This window comes from Buteo buteo, chromosome 8, assembly GCF_964188355.1.
Source record: "Buteo buteo chromosome 8, bButBut1.hap1.1, whole genome shotgun sequence".
Classification (NCBI taxonomy): Eukaryota; Metazoa; Chordata; class Aves; order Accipitriformes; family Accipitridae; genus Buteo; species Buteo buteo.
The window spans coordinates 19,346,917-19,363,830 of NC_134178.1; the positions used below are offsets into that span (position 1 = coordinate 19,346,917).

Genomic DNA, 16,914 nt, shown 5'->3' on the forward strand with positions numbered 1-16,914 from the left:
CTTTCCAGGGAAGCGTGTGAAGCACATTACAGAGCGGGGGAAGGTCATGACTGCAGGGAACAGCACAAGATGTCTGAGAGGGAAAGGTGGGGTGAGAGGAGCTGCTACAAAACAAGGACAGAGAAGCAGCAGGAGAGCATGAGAGTGAAAAGTGGTAACTGGAAACCTTGCAATATCTTAATCAGAATTCTTTCACATAAAAGGTCAAAAAAAAGCTTCTCCCCTGTTACTTCTGTATTTCTGACTTTTTTTAATCTCTTGTTTTAATTTAAATATGTATTGTTGGTTTTGTTTGGGTTTGGTTTTTTTTCACATTCTGGCAATGTTCTGAAATTTTTGAACTGCCAGACAGATAGACTCAATGTTACAAAACCAGCATCTGCATGTGTGCTTGTATTAGTCTGATGAAAATGCTGGACAGGCAGGGACTGACCGAAATGTATTTGCTTAGCCGTGCTCAGTTAATAACACCACTGTGTATTAAGTATTGTGCTTGCTTTATTGCAGCATTCACCTCCCAGCTATATTTCATGTGTCATTCCCTCTGTCCATAAAATTATTTCTGAGCCAGCCCTACACTGAGTCTTTAGCAGGATGGAAGCAATGCCATCCCTCCCTCCATCCCTTCTGTCTAGGGCAGTGGGAGGATCTCAGGCCTATTGTACACAGGCAGGGGAAGCAGTTTGGGAACCAGCTAGAGGAAGAGCTCTCTTTCTCTACTCTCCCTTTACTGTAGCAGCCACTTTGGCCCTTCCAGGATCACTTATTTGAAGCACTTTGCAGCACTACTGGCCAAGGAGCACCTCCAGCAGTGTGGTGGGGAGAAAAGCGTATGGTTTGGCGTAAAGGAAGTAAGCATAAAATTTCTACATATTTTTCAAAAGGCAAATTATCTGAAAAGCCTGTCCAACAATAGCCCAAAACAGAACAAGCTGTAATTACATATCCTTTTGGTTTGCAGTTTATATGATTTTCTCTCTGGTTTTGCAAGTGTGCCACAGTTACGCTTCAGTGGCTCAGCAGCCTTTTAACAAGCTGTAGAAGGTAACCTATAGCTCAGGCACTGTCAATACTAAAAGACAGAATGTACTATCCTTTAACCCTTTGCAAGATTATGTAGCTTAACAATATAGAGCAGTCTCAAAGTGATAACCTGCCCACAGGGAGCTGGGGTGAAGGAGGTCAGGAATTGGCATGATTACCCACCACCTTTTCATTGTACAGCTGCTACTCAAGATATTTGGGTGCTTGAGTTAATAATCTTGCAAATACAACAAGGTAGAGAGGGAATGGCACAGAGGAGGCTATTTGGAAGGAATTAAACATGAACAACACACCTTAAACACAACCGAGTAGGAGCAAAAGAAGGGAAATACTGTCCAAGTACAGCCTGTACCCAGTTTTAACAGGCAGGTGGGATTTGTTTACAGAAGCAGACAATCATCTCCTTCCTCCCTGTGGTAAAACATGTATTTAAAGGAAGTACTAGTCAGATTATGTCTAAGTACAATTTGCAAAGTAAAGCCTCAAAGGCAAGCCTGGTCCATTTGAGTTGCTACTCTGTAAACTAATTATTTAATTTAAAACCAGGAGGCAGCAGCTAGCTGACTATTTAACTGATTCCCGAGTTGGATGGCTTTTCAGTCCACACTGCCCTGGTGTCTGCGTTCCAGGGCTGTAAAACTCTCTGTGGTGAGAAGGTTGCTGGCTCAGCCATGGAGTAGCCCGGCTGACTGAGTCGCTCCTCCATCAGCTTTTGCCATAGGGTTCTCAAGATACACCAGCCGTAAAGCCAAAATGCCCTGGACAGCAAAGCCAGTCTCTTAGAGGATCACTCACTATGTGGTTTTGTCCTTATGAAAATAAAGGGACAACCATGGAGAGGAGCAAACCCCCCCAGAATGGGTCTGCCTGCTCCAGTGGAGGCAGGAGAAAATGGCGTGTGACCCTGCTGCGCTTCTGTTGTCAGTCCGAGTAAACTGGGGTTTGCCAACCAAATTAAATAAATAGCCCCAACACCTCCTCCCTCCAAGTAACATCAAGTCTGATTAAGAGCCCAAAGAGTACTTTTTCAAAACGTCAGTGGCTGGATGAGAAGATCAAAGATCATTGATTTTTTTTATTTTATTTTATCTCAGAGAATGAGTTTTAAAAAATCGCTTATCAGCTTCTTTTTGAATGCCTGAAAGGGAAAAAATTAAAGGGTTTAAATTAGTATTAGGAGTAGTATTCCAAAATGTATGGCATGCATTATTATTAATATTATTCTAGGGATGCAGTGCCAGCAAAGCATAGATACAGAGAGTCGGCAATAAATTAATTGGAGAACTAAAAAAGTACTGGAAATTAGGAAAGATGATGAGATGGAAGAGATCAGCTGAGCAAAGTGAAGACTGAGAATGGCACGTCTTTCTTGCGCTAATATGGTAATGAAATACAGCGAATGCAGAGTAGGAATACTGATCTTCACATGCTTCTATCAACTTCTTGCCATACTTGGTCAAATTGCTGTAAAATTGCTAATGTGAGCTATTACAGGATGAAAAGACCTTTATGCCAATATAAATGCATCTCTGGTGTCGGACTCTGTCACTTCTGCAACAATAGTTTCTAAATCAATACAGTATTACATGGTGAGCTGGGCTTTGGAAAAACTGGTGGCTTAAGTTCACCTGTGCTTGCTTTAGCCTCTGTTCTCCGGTAGAGGACATGAGTCCAGGCACCATGGCAGGAAACCCAGGACCCATAAACACTACATAATGCATGCAGGGAAAAACAACCCGAACTCCCACACAAATCAGTGGGCTCTGGGCTGACATTACCTCTCAGAAATGAGACTTGGTATTATGGTAAATAGTGCCATAAAACCTTAGTTCCCAACTGTTTGACAGTCAAGAAAAAACACATCTGTGTTTTTTAACAGATTTTAAAATAATACTGTGGATTATTTAAGAAGAAAATAGAGAAGAAAACAGCAAACATTATTGTGTCTCTGTCGTATGGGCTTCTGCTGGAGCTCTCAGACAACAACAGAAGAGGATGAGAAAAAGTGCAAGGAGGGGTGGCTGGGGTGATTAGAGGCATGAAGTGGTCCCTGTACGCAAAATAGCCAAGTAGGACAGGGCTCCTGCAGGATGGGGAAGAGTTGGCTGGTAAAGGTCTGTAAAATCATGGGCAGTGCAGAAGGGGTGGCTGGTAGCTCACTAGCTGAGAGCTAGGAGGCTCGGGTGAAATTACTGGGCATTCAGTTCAGAATAGACGAGAGGACACAGTTCTTCAGATACGTAATTAAGCTGGGGAGCTCTTTGCCACGTGAGGCTGTAGATGCTAAATTTTACAGGAGTTCAGGATGAGGCTGGGCAGGTTTGCAGAAGAGAAATCCACCGAGTGATACAGTTAAAAAAAACCCCAACCTGTCTGGGTCAGAAAGTTGCTGAGCTGCAAATTGTTGAAGGAGGCCAGGAGAGAAAGTTTTCTCCCTTTTCTTATGCTCTTCCTGAGGCGTTTTTTTTGTCTATTTGCCCTTTCTGGCTTCTCCTGTAAGAAAGCCTTTAAAGGTGTTCCAGGGAGGAGAAGGGCTAAAGAAAGACAGGAATCAAGAGAAACCATCTGCTTGTGTAGTACAACAAATGCAAAAAGGGCAGGGGTGTGAGGGTCGCACAACCCAAAGCTGAAGAGTCAGGGGCACAGGGACAGCCAGCAGCGTGCTGGGCAGCACCCGGACAGGGGAGAACACGCAAATGGAAGCAGTCCCCACAGCATCCTCAGAGGAGAACGGTGCCAGCAGCTGGGTCTGTCCCGGCACACTGAGGAGGTGCAGGTATGGAGGCATGAGTGCAAACGTGAGGGGAGGAGGGCAACCCAAGCCTCAGCAGGAGGGTTTTGGGGAGAGGCTGAAGCAGCATTGGGATGCAAGGACGTGGCTGGAGGTCTCTGATGCGGCAACGCCGGGCTGACGGGCATCTGTCCCCCTGTGCCTTGCCTGGTTTGCCCTGACCCATAACTGGAGCCACACCTGTGTGTGCCCCCATGCTGAGGACGCCTCAAAGGCAGGAGGAGGCCAGGGGGACATGCTGCGCGGCATCCCTTGGCCGCAGTGGTGTGGGGAGCTTTTGGGACGTGCACTTTGATGGGTATCCCTGGGTGGGAAGTGGGGGTGGAGGGGACAGATTCAGGAGGGACTGTCTCAGTGGTGGTGAGATTAAAACATTTTGCATAACAGTCTGTGGGCTTCCTGGAAAAGCTGGCTGAAAGGCTTTTTCTTTTCTTTGCAGTTTTATACTAATAGACCAGGCTCCCCAGCAAAGTTTTATGCTCCACGCCATACCACGTGTGAAGTTAGGGTAGAACCCAAGACAGAAAAGCAGAGGCCAACAGACTACAAAGTCCCTGCCATACAGCAGTGCAGGCCATGTATACCTGGATCCGAAATTTTGGCAATGCATTTAAAAATTGATGCTTATTCAGTAATCATTCTTCCTTCAGGAGACCTATGGAGCCATAAGATTTTTAAGCATCCAAGACCCAGTGTCCCCAAAGTGGAGATGACCGCAGAGGCACTATTTGTCTTGAGCAAGTTTGACATCCACTTTGCTTGCCTAACTCCCAAGGTAGTAGCCTTCTGGAGAGGGAAGGGGCACTAAATGAACTCCACGCCCATTCATGAAGACCTGAAGGAGCAGGTCTGCTCTTCAGTCTCTCTCCTTTTCTCCAGTCATCTCAACCCTAGCTGTTGCAGCCTGGAGCAACTGCTGGTGACACCTTTGCCACTTGTGTAAAATAGCCACGTTACCAGTTCCCCCGAGGGACAGGTTCTCTGGCCCCGGGCACTTCAGCCACGCCAGCTCCAAGAGCAGTGAGAGCCCTGCCTGGCTCCAGCATTGCCAAGGCCTTGGTGCCACCCAGCAAAAGGCCTGATCCCCCGCACAGCGTTCTGCTGGGCCAGAAATGTTAAGCTGTGAATGAGATTTATATTCTTTCCAGCAGAATGTTGCTAAAAGCGGGTGAAAAGCTGCTTCTCTGAATACCTGATTTTTACCCCGACAATGTCTCAACATTTGCACAACATTAAAACTACTTTTCCCCTTCTCCATCTTTACTTTTCTGTGCGTTGTTTTTCTGTGGCAGTCTTTTTCTCTTCATTGGCGTTGCTTCTGTAAAGGGCTTTGCATAATGTTTTCCTTCAAATTGTTCCATTTCAAAGTTTCCCCTTCATTTCAAACTTCCTAGTTGCTATGTGACTCTGCTGTGTGGTTTCTAGGTCTTCTTTTGCTTTACAGTGTCCTTTTTCTCTTAGGCACTTTCCCTTGAACAGCTCTATGGTGGTGATAGCATGAAAAATCGCAGTATCCCTCTGTGTCTCTATAGAGAAGTCTAAAATATCAGTGAGAGAAAGAGAGACAAAGCAAGCATTTTTTAATATAAAACAAGGGATATTTACTTTTAGGATATTTATTTTCAAGAATTCCCTAATAGCACAAAGAGAAACTTTGCCATTTTATAAAAACTACTTGCTTATTTTTCTTCATACGTTCCAGTCATACCATAGGCTTTCCACAAAAAGAACAAGTATTTATTTTTGTACTGTGTGCCCAGAACAGCTACCGCATGACCGTTGTCCTGCCAGGATTTGGTGCTGAGAAGGTGCAGCCTGATGTTTAGAGGCAGACTGCTCCTAGTTTTACTGGGAGGCACTGTGTGTGGCAGGGGCTGCAGGTCTCTGAATCAGGATGGGTTACATTTTGACTCACTGTCAGAGGGTGGTGTAGCGTTATATATATTCTGTTATAAGAGAGTATATGTCCTGAAGTCCTCTCAAACAGATCCTTGATTCCTGGAACAGTTTTCACGTGCGTGGCACTGGGTCTGATCTGAAGCCCACCGAGACCAGTGAGTGCCTGGTACTCAGTCAGGCTGTAACCAGATTTAAAAAGCGACCTACATCTTTTGCTCCATATCTCAGGCTCTCTGCGTAACCATCCATAGGTGCTCTAAATTTACCACTGCAGTGTGAAAACCTGAATCCACAAGCAGTGGTGGATCTAGCTATTTAAACCGCTTTTTGTCCTGATTTCAGAACTGTGACACTTGAACTTACCAGTTTTGTCAGCAAAGCTCAGCTAGTGAATATTTTCTTTGGTGACCATTTTTGTTTCTGGTTCACGGCTATACCAGCAGGAGCTACAGTGGGGACCATCAACAGAATGTTTTAGTGGATATTCTTTATTTCACTTATTGACTTGGGTTTGCTAGCCTGGCAGAAGTGGTTTTTGCTTTCCAGTATAGCTGTGTTTAGACTCAGAGGCCTTTTCCACCTTGGAATTTTTGCCAGTGGACTTCAGCCTTTTTTGAATTTTGGGTGCAGGCAGATGCAGAGGGCCTTTCAACAGCTGTGTCTTGCCCTGCTGCTGTTTCTTTGCAGAGGCAAGATAGTGCCAGTCAGCCAACACCGCTGAAGGGTCACTAGGAAAACCTTGGATCTCAGCTCTGTCACCCAAAGCAAGCTGGCAGGTGTGTATCTGCTTAATATCTCAGGCAAGGTGGAAACTCCTTTTGAAGATGGTATCAGACCTTTTGTCATCTTTTTTCCTTTCCTTATGAATACTTTTACTTCTTATGAAAAGTATCACAGAATCATCATTGGAATTAGTGGAGTGATATTGCTTTGGAGCAGTTGCTGTTCATGCAGAAGGGAAGAGTGGGCTTTGGGTGTGAGGCTGGGCACTGGCACATGAAGAGTGCAACCCATCGCTCAGGGCAGATGATCAAATGGCATCTGGCTGACCACTTCTGGAACAAAAGGAACGCCTTTGCCTTTGGAGACAGCTGAGACAAACTCTATTTAAACTGTGTTTAAAATAGGCTTTATTAATACAGAACTTCTAATTTAGCACTGGGAAGGTATCGTGTGCTGTGTGTTACACACTTCTGTCAGCCTTTAGGATGGAGGTTGGGTTTTCCTTGGGGTGCAGCTGGTTAGAAGTGCGAGAAACTGTTGTGGTTTCTGAGATGTGAGCAGATCAGCCAGGCAGAGTGTACCTGGGATGCAGGAGCTGGGCAGCAGTGGACCATGTACAAAGCAGAAATGCAATGCAGGACCTGAGGCCAGTGGTCAGCGGTGGCTGGTTCTGCTTATTCCACCTGGGAGAGGGATTATTCCAGCATAACAGAGTTCCCTGCAACTGTGATGCGGTGCCCCCAGTGAAGGGCACAGCAAATCATCCCCTAAATGGATGTAGCAAAAGTAGTAGTGATTAACAGTTGTTTATAATAGGGGTACCGTGCATTATGCCTGATTTTTTAATTGTGATATTACAAGAAAAAGTTTCTCGAATTAAGAGAGTACTGTGTTAAAGGGTCTCCTGAATCAAACTGTTCTCTCATACATCAGTTTCTCTCAAGGTAGTGATAATGTTCCCAGAGAGAGCAGGTTGGAAAAACTGGAGGTCTCTTAGTCACATCTTCCAAGAGCATCAGACTTTGTTTTTGTTAGATGCAAACTGTGGGGGATGTGGAGGGGGTGGGGAGGTGTTTCTGAGTTACTCATGGTGGTTAATACCAAAGCACTTGATCACATCAGTGTTTCAAGCTACTGGTTTTACAGCCAGGTGCTTGCTTCCATGAGTTAGGGTTTTGTAAATTAGGCCTTTATATATTCTGCAAAATATTAACAGGTGTACTCTCCCTGCTGTCGCGTCCCAAAGTTGGAGTAACTCAGGTTCATGGATTTCCTTTGTCAGAATTAAGGTGAAATGACACCAAGGGAGTTCAAACAGCAATCAACATTTATTCACCTAGCTAACCTTGCCCAAGTACAAGTGAACTTATCAATATGAACCTTGCAACATGTCATTAAGCTGCTGTTTGAAAAGAGAAGGGAGGTGTAGAAAAAGAAATGGAAAAAGGAACATGGAATTGTATCAGAAGAAGAGCCCTCCCGTTGAGTCACGAGGTTCAGAGCAGACCCCCTTGCTTTCTGGACTCCTTCTCAAAGAGGAGCCCAGGGGTGGCTAGATCCACTCCTAGTCTCAGACTTGGTCAACGGTTTATGTTTAACAGGATGAGGTGTAGGGACTGTGGAAAAGAGAGAAGGAAAAGAGGGAGAGAGAGAAAGAGACAAAGAAAGAGAGAAGAAAAGCGTTTCACCAGTCCTGGGTCCAGCGTTGGTCCAGCCAGCATAGAGATCCAGTTCCGGAGGGTGCGCACCGAGAACTCATTCTCCCTTCTTTTATAGTGTGTTAGCTGATGGTCTCGACATGCGCAGTTCCCATTCCCGGGGTTCTCTGGAATCGGTTGGTGAGCTTTGGGGGGTGGGAGGTTCATTGTGGAGCTGCCTTTCTTTTCCTGCTGGCATGACAGCGTAAGATAGAAGCACAGTCCCATCTTCCGTGGGGCCTTCTCCTCCAGGCGCATATGCTGTGCTCCTTGTCCTGGTCACTTAAGATAAGGAATTGCGGCTTTGGAGAAGTGCGGTCCCACCCTCCGTGGGGCCCTCTCCTCCAGCCACATTGTCCTGTTCACAAAACACCAGCATTTTTACAGAGGCTGTTTTCTCTACCAGAGTTCTTTAACAAATGTTTGAGACATTGACTATAATTTGTCAGACCGTCACACCTGCACACTCTTCATTCATTGCAACATAACAGCAGAGAGCAATTTAGTTCCCTGGCAGTGTATTTTAGTAAGACAGCAAATTGTTTGTGTTTACTAATGCTATACAATTCAGTAATTGTACTGCAGTCTTGGCCAAGTTCCTGAAAAGTTGGGGCCTGAAAACAAGCTCTTAAATTCATATTTAGGTTCTAAATAGAAGGTCTAATTTTTCAAATATTGAGTCCATCCTGACTTGCTGACTTTTTGGAAGCCTGTTGGCCTGGTACGTGTTCCCATGCTCGTATGGGGAAGCTAAACTACGGTTTAGACTCCTTTTAATATTTGTTTTTGTAGTATTGCACTGCCTGTTTTATTCTCTATATTGCAATAATTTCTAGTGTAGCTTATTCATGTTCACAGACTATCAGTTTGGATTGATTAAATTGTCCAGTTAAAAAGTTGCCAGCAAGGTTGCTATTTGAAATCTTTGCTGGAGGATGTGTTGCACAGAGTAAGAATATTTCTGGCAAGTCACTGGGTTTTTTTCGTAAAAGGATAGGCTATAAATATCATCTTTCATATAACATATGCTGCACTGCCTGTGCCTGACAACAAACCTGAGTGAACTAGGGTTCATCAGAAAGGCTGATTTTGCCCTCAGTATTATTGGGAGCTCTTCAGTGCCTCTTGGTGAGGTTTTTCTCCTGTGTGACAGTGCAATAAGGCTTCTTTCCCTTTCTTTGTATAATTTCAAGGAAAGTCTGATTCATTACTTCAGGGGCCGAGCTAAATTCTTTCCTCTGGACCATTTTAAAAGAAGTTGTTTAAGCCTCAAATACTTGTGCTGGCTGTGGCAGCAGATGTGTGAAAGAGTGGGCATTCACTTTGCTTCTTGCTGCTCATCCTCAAGAAGAGGAGGCTCTCCTTAACCTGTGTGCTCAAGCACAGCAGGACTTTGTGACCTAAGATAAAACAATCACCAAACCATTGCTGTGGAAGCACAGCATGCAGACACTTCAGGATTCTTCTGGAATATATTACTGGGGATAACTTACTCTTTCTTTTCGAAAGAAAATCATACTAATGCCTTTAGGAAAAAAAGTCTTGTGTGATGAGGGTAAAGGGAAGAAATTATTCTTGGTAATATTTAAAAGTTGTTAAATTCAGATGGCCCTGGAATGGGAGGATTTAATGCACGGTGTATCAGCAGAGTGATCTGGCACAATGGCAAAGGCCACTTTGAAAGAGTTTCTCATTTTGGTCTTGGAGATCTTTCATTTCTTCTGTTCAGATGCTCTGATGGACCAGAATTTGCAGCATTTTCAGTAATCAATATGCACCTTTTTTCTCAAATGGGGGCCACTCCTGAGAAAATAATTTTGTTTTGTAAACATTATTTGGCTGAGACTGACTGCATGTTTCCATTTTCCTTGCAGAGGCACGGCGATAGCTGGAATTGTTTTCGGTATAGTATTTATAATGGGAGTGATTGCCGGGATTGCCATCTGTATCTGCATGTGCATGAAGAACAACCGTGGGACTCGAGTAGGGGTCATCCGAACTACGCACATCAACACTATCAGCGCGTACCCAGGTAAGGAAGTGAAATGACGCCCCTGCAAGAGTGCCTGTGTTTATGGCAGGAGTGCATCTTTGGATAGTTATGGCCCCGCAGTAAATGTGGGATGTGAATACAGCAGCAGGCTCTTCTCAGTCCGGAGGGGAATGGCATGACTCCCTGCTGAGAAACGCAAGACAGCTCAGTGTGTGAAGTGTTCGTCAGTGCAGCCCTCTGCCTGGGCTAATTTATTCAGGTACTCAGTGGGCTAATGAGATCTGGCCAGGTGCCATACTCACACAGCTGTGTGGTTTGCAGTGCCCGTAGTAGCTTGTTGAGACCTCGCTCAGGGTGGTGTTGCATTATGCAGGATGGACCTTTTCGCTGTGCCAGAGGCTCTCTGGCGACAGATCAATTATTCTTATTTTGTGTTCTGGTTCTTGTATTTGCTCTTATTCACATGCAGTCAGCTCCCTTTCATGTCCGATATAATGGAGGCCCAGCATACCACAAAGAGGGGAAAACCTGGACAATAAGGTCTGTGGATCATAGCGCAAAGGCTTCGAGTGGTGCCACGTGGAGCCTAATGTAGCCTGAGCTGGCTGGTACTTGGCCAGAGCTCACAAGCGCTGCTGGGTGCTGCAGGATCCCAGATGACTTCTACAAAGGCACACAGGCGTGTTTGCAGTGTTCTCTGCTGTGTGTCCCAGGAGGGACTGCTGGCTGGTGTGCAGTGCTGGATCCGACTTAGCTCCCTGCATCCACCTGGCACCATGCCTGAACTGATAGGAGCTTGGAGCACTGTGAAGAGATGCCTGTTGTGCCTTGGTCAAAGTTAGCTGAGTGTTGGACGTGCTCAATGCAGGCTTGTCTGTGGGTTAACATTGTTTTGGTGTAATGTTTTTTTAGGTGCAGGGCAGCACCAGGGGAGGCACAGAGCCTAAGTCAGATCTGGCACTGAGCTAATAAGCTGTCACAGGCTCTGCGGCACCCCAGGGGATAGTAGGGACCCCACCATGGCTCTGCTCCAGTGCAGTTGTGCCCATAGTGAGTGGGAACTGGTACATCAGGCTGTACCTGAGGTAGCTCTGTGCAGAGCCACTCCCTGCACCACACTTGTCAACTAGTGCCAGTCTAGGATTGGGGTACAGGAACACCGAAGGTGGATCTGCACCAAGCTAGCTGGGGTCTGCAAGGCTTATTTGTCTGGACTCCCCACCACGTCAAAGTGGCCACATTTTTGAAGAGCAGAGCTGACCCTGGAAGCAGCATAACGGTCTTTGTGCAATGCAGCTATGTCTCTGCTTCAGTGATATTGTTAATTACAAATCCAGGAGCGATTGCCTTGGGATAACTTGAGAGTTCACTGTAATAAAAGGCAATGGTGTTTCATGGATGAAATCCCCTCATCCCACTCTTAGACATCCCCTGCCTTTATATTCCCTCCTGTTGCAAAGGTTGCAGCAAACCCCAGGTGCATTATGTATACTTATAGGCAAGCTATGCCATATTTATTATGTGTTCCTTTATCACATTCACTGCTCTCAGTGTCTGTTTTCTCCCTTATGCTCTTAACTTTCTAGTTAAACTAAAACCATGTATAATCATCCTTATCATTACAACATTCTTTTGCATAGAGAGATGAGTAATGAAAGAAAACTGCAATATTCTCAACCATGAATTGCTGAAGAGCTACTTCAGAATCTAATAGTCACTGCAAGCTGTAAAAACAAAAGCAAAATGAAGACTTCGGGGCTGTAGTCTTCTCCTCCCCAGGTCTGCTCCTGCTATGACTCACCCCTGTCTCCACCTCCGGGCAGTTTGATTCTGCACGGTCTGGGTTCCTAGTGCAAACATTAGCTTGAGCAGTTCTTCCTCTCAGCAGCAGCAATTTTTGGAGGATGGGGAAGCTCTGAAATGATTTCTGTGTTCCCCACTGTCATGAACACTTCTGGATTAATGACTGACCTGGCTTTGGCTGCAGGGTTTGTGACCAACCCTACCCCCTGCCATTACTGTTTTGGACAGGAATAGCAAGCGAGGGGTTGCCCTTCCTTTGGCCACAGCAACAGCCAGGTTTTCAGAGAGCAGGGAGTGCTTTTCATGGCACACTGGGATTTGAGTCTCTTCCCTCATCACAAATATCCTAGGTTTCTGTTTCCTCTCTGTTCAAGTGCTATTTCACTGCCAGTCTGCTTGAGACATCTAGGGAGGGGATAGGAAGGCATCCATGGTGACATAAACAGAGACATGAGCAGACTCTGGACCTTAAAATTTGTGGAGACTACTGTAGTGGGGTCTTGATATGGAGCCTTCAGTTCCTACCATGCTGTCATTCTGCAGCATTTACTGTCTTTTTGATCACTGAATTAATCCTTCTTCTCTAAGGTTACTAGAAGTAGTTGAGAAAATGTTTTCAGCTGTTTCTGAATATTCTTGTTGCTTCCTAAATGCCTGACCCAGTTTACAAATGCTGGGCTCTCCTCAGATGTTTCCATTGGGGTGAACAGGGTGAAAGCTTCCTTCTTCGTCAGCCGGAGCCCTGGGAACGTCCTGGGAAGATGTCCAGTGTTTGCCCTGGGAGGTGTGATGCTGCTATTCTGCTGTGTTTGGCATGGCATGGCAGGTCACATCACATATCTCCCAGGGATCCAGAGGGTGTTTGAGAGAATTGTGGAGATCAGTGAAAGCCCTGGCTACCCTGTAATTTTGAGACAACATAAACTCATTTTGCTGCTGAAGTGGGTGGAAGGGAATGGATCTGATAAAAACCTAACCTTCCTCCCCTGGAAAAGTTTAGCTCTGCCACATCATCCTGGTATCATCTGCCATACTGCCACTCAAACACTGTTACCAGCACAACACGTCGGTGAGCACGTGGCTAAGCAGTGAAAGAAAGGGCAATAAGCAAGGACTTGCATTGACATAAAGTGACTGTATAATGACAGTCTGAAAAAGAAGTCAGCGCATTGCTAGGAGACCTTACATCTGTTGTACGGAAGTCTGAATGTGAACTAGAAAATACTTGGGGGCCTGCATCTGAAAAAAAGATTTTTAACTATGTCTTCTTTTTCCTCCCATTTCAGTGGCTCCACCACCATACAGTTACGACTACGAAATGGAGTACCCAGCTGACCTACCTCCACCTTATACTCCAACCCCACAGACTTCAATACAGTATCCCCCACCCCCTCCATACCCTGGATACTCAGGGAAGTAATTACATGGCTTCATACAGATATTAACTGCCTGTTGAAACAGCAGCACCGTTGGGACAAATATTACCAGCTCAGGGACAAATAGGACAGGGTCTGCATCAACACATATGGCCAGGTGTTGAAATAACCTGGGAGGGTTGCCATGGCTCAGGATGAAGAAAAATACTGTCCACTCCGGACCATTGTGTTTCATGATTAAACAACCTGTGACCAAAACGAAGAAACAGTTCCTGTACATTAGAGCCTGATGAGTAGTGCTTAGCATCTGTGCTTAGCTTCAGCTGCAGCCCGTTACAGCACGTGGGAGTGGGGGTCTTGCCATGTAAGAATGTGCAAGTGGTGCAAGTGGTTCAACAAGCTGTTTCAAAAGCAGAAGAGGCAGCTGCTGGGGCTTATTTTGGGGGAAAACTCCAACTGTTCTCTTCAAGTATGTGTTATGCCTTTCCTTGAAATGAGGGGAATAAGGAAGAACAAGGAACACAAGCTATTTTCAGTTTCTACGTCAGGCTGATAATACCCAATGATCAGCTGTGCATATTGGTCTGATAAGCATATCACAAAGAGAAATGCTGCCAGAGTTATTCAGTAACCAAAAAATGATGGATATTATTTTTGGCCAAGTGCAGGTTGTTTTAAGTGCCTACTTTTAAACAGTTTGAGACTAGTTCGTGGCCTAAAACATAAACACAAAGAGCATTTTTATATGTGAAATACACTAATTTATAGCTGATTTACTTTTACCTGGACTTAAATACTGTATACATTGGAAATATGCTACAATGCCTTTTTTATCAGCAAATGATGCTTTGATTTTTTAAAAAAACACTGAATCAGGAAAACTCACAAGTGGGAGAAGAAATACAAAGCAAATATTAAAACATCATAGATTTATCTTCAATTGGATTGTGTAAAGACTGTTTTTTAAAAAAAAATCATATTGTTTACCTGTAATAATGATATTCAGCCTAACCAAAGAGATGAGCATAGAGACTGAGCTTCAGATTACTTTTGAATGTTGTCTTGGGCATTTTAAAAGTGTAAGTCACCAAAGAATTTTTTTTGCATTTGTCATGCATATTGTTCAAAATTACTTAATCTCTAAAAGTACGGACCTTTATGATTTAAAGTGTTCCATATACTTATGGTGCTAACTGTAGTTCAGGAGCACCTATTTGACTTCAGAATGAAGTATCCCATTGCCTAAAGCATCATCCTTCAATGGTAAGACTAGTATTTTTCTCAGTTTTATATGCAAACCACAAAGACAGTAGTTCTCTTCAGGGATTTAAAAGTGCTCAGTGCCCTTAGTTTGAGTTGGGTGGCTGGGCTGTTTGAGAATGCTACAGCAAAAATAGCGGAAGGTGACAAAAATACAGCACCTAGAGTTCAGTACAGCTGTGGCATCAGGTCCATTTCAGTGGGAGAGACTGCAGGTTACCACTGATCCCAGAGATCAGAACGCATTTAAGTGTTTTCCAGTGTAGCCCTCATCTTCTTTTCAGGTGTGTCATTGTATTAATGAATGAAAAAGCAGCTTGCAAAAGGTCGTACCATATCCCAGTGAACTCAACTGACAACCTCTCATCACCCCTTAAGTCTGATATTTTTGGCATTCGGTCCTGATTCAGGGAAGAACTCAAGCAATCTTTTAACTTTGAGCACAAAAGTTATTCAGAGGCTTTCTTGTAAACAAGACCTTACTGACTGTTCTTGCTCAGATTTTGTAGTTGTATTTGTCCTTTCCAGGCTGACTAAGCTTATCCTATTGAAACCCCACTTGAAAGCGCAAATGGCCTCAGAGCTCACCGACGTAAGTTCAGAAGATCTGTGTTGTGGCCCTTGGCCAAACTGAGCCTTGAGTCACAGGCCCATAAGCATTTGTAACCCAGTCAGAGGAAAACTGAGCTGTGTCATAGGTTTTGGTTGCTGCTGGTTCCTTGGAGTCTTCTCTAGGGAAGAAGAGTTATATTCTCACTTCTGTTTTGGTGTTTAGAGGTGGCACATCCTGAGCTAGGTTATCCTTACAATTACTTCTGCTCTGGGCTATGTCCTGTGACATTTCAGCTGGTACCCTGTTCCCTCAAGAGATGGATGTTCCTCAGCTGAAATCCTCCCGTGAAGAGCAGCTTTCTGTATGCAGTGTTTTGGCAGTCTGTACTCAAAACCATCTGCTGGGTTATTGATGCACCTGCCAACATGGTGGCCAGCATGAAGAACAGAATAAGCATAGTTTTCTCTGTGGAAAATCCTGTTCGTACCACATCATTCTATGCTAGGACCTCAGCACTTTCCAGTTGATCACACCGGATGATATTTCTGTGCCAAAAAGTTAACTATAGATAAAGAATATTGTCATTTTTCCCATTTTTGTATTTCATTTCTTTGTGCTGAACATGCAGATGCACAGATCAAAGAGCAGTTTGTATTTGATGAATCCAGTCTCCTGAAAAATACAGAGAAAGAAAACTATCCTATAGATCATAAATCTTCCCTTAGAGGAAGAATTTCTCCAGCTGTGACATTTGTCAGAACAAGTTATAAAGCGGGTTTCTTAAATAAAAAGGCATTTCTGGAAAATAACGAAAAGTCTTTGATCGCAGTCCTCTTTCTCAGCTTTGTGATTGCATGTTGCCTCTGATGATATTGCATGAAGGTCGTAGTAACCGAAGTACCTACAATGTATACATGACTTATTCCAGGGGAAAATTATGGAAATAGGAAATTGAGAATTTCGTAGTGGAAGTGAGCTGGTTTTTTGCTATGAAAACACTAGTGAGGATGTTGATTTTAGTATGCTAATTAATGTTCTGCAGATCCACATATATTGGGCCATACCAGACAATGATCTTAATCTAAAAGGACACCACATCTCTTGTCCTTGCTAAGGGCATAAAATATAAAGGTGTTGCCCTTTCAGCAAACCAGGTAAAACTAATACAGAGTGGCCTATTTTCAGAAAGAGGTGATGATTGCATTGAAAATAAGTGAAAGAGTCCACAGAGGAGGAGGGAGTCTGAAAGATTTATAAAAGTAAAAGAATAGAACAGAGAAGTTGCTGCATAAACAAATGGAAGCATTTGCTAATACTAAAGTTAGTTGAGTTTAGTTGAAAAAGTTGAAGTGTTGTTATACCTTAAGTGTTATTTTCTTTGTGTGGAAACATGTCATTTGTTCAACACCTCCATATTCAAAGTTCTGCAGCGCAGGTATTGCCAACCAGTAGTCATTTATTCTGTTTCACATGAGTAGCTTGCAGATGAGTGGGTTAGTACAAAGAGTTTTTACTTAGTCACACTGACTTATTTCAGTCTCATGCCCTACTTCATATTGTAAAGTAAGAAAAAAAATACAGAAATGTAATCTGTGGCTGAGAAAGGGCAAACAATCTTTTGCTTTTTGTGCTTGGCAGTGGACATTGTCACTAATTGGTCGGTGAATGTAGCATTGCCCTGGGCAGTACCTATACTTGGACCAAATGCTACTGATTTTCTTGTGGTCTCAGGTTTCTCTGCCTTTGGTTCACAATTTCCAGGCTGAGCTGGGGAG

The 16,914-nt window shown here is 44.2% G+C and overlaps 1 protein-coding gene across 2 annotated transcripts in view; it reads left to right on the forward strand.

The window, feature by feature from the left end:
- Nucleotides 1-15,949, forward strand: part of CYYR1 (cysteine and tyrosine rich 1) — a 60,541-nt gene extending 44,592 nt beyond the window's left edge. For both annotated transcript variants that reach the window (XM_075034732.1, XM_075034731.1), the window contains exons 3-4: nucleotides 10,029-10,186; nucleotides 13,237-15,949. In XM_075034732.1, the coding sequence (XP_074890833.1) occupies nucleotides 10,029-10,186; nucleotides 13,237-13,370 (292 nt within the window). In that variant the 3' untranslated portion in view covers nucleotides 13,371-15,949. The remainder of the gene's footprint in view (nucleotides 1-10,028; nucleotides 10,187-13,236) is intronic.
- The last annotated feature ends 965 nt before the right edge of the window (nucleotides 15,950-16,914 follow it).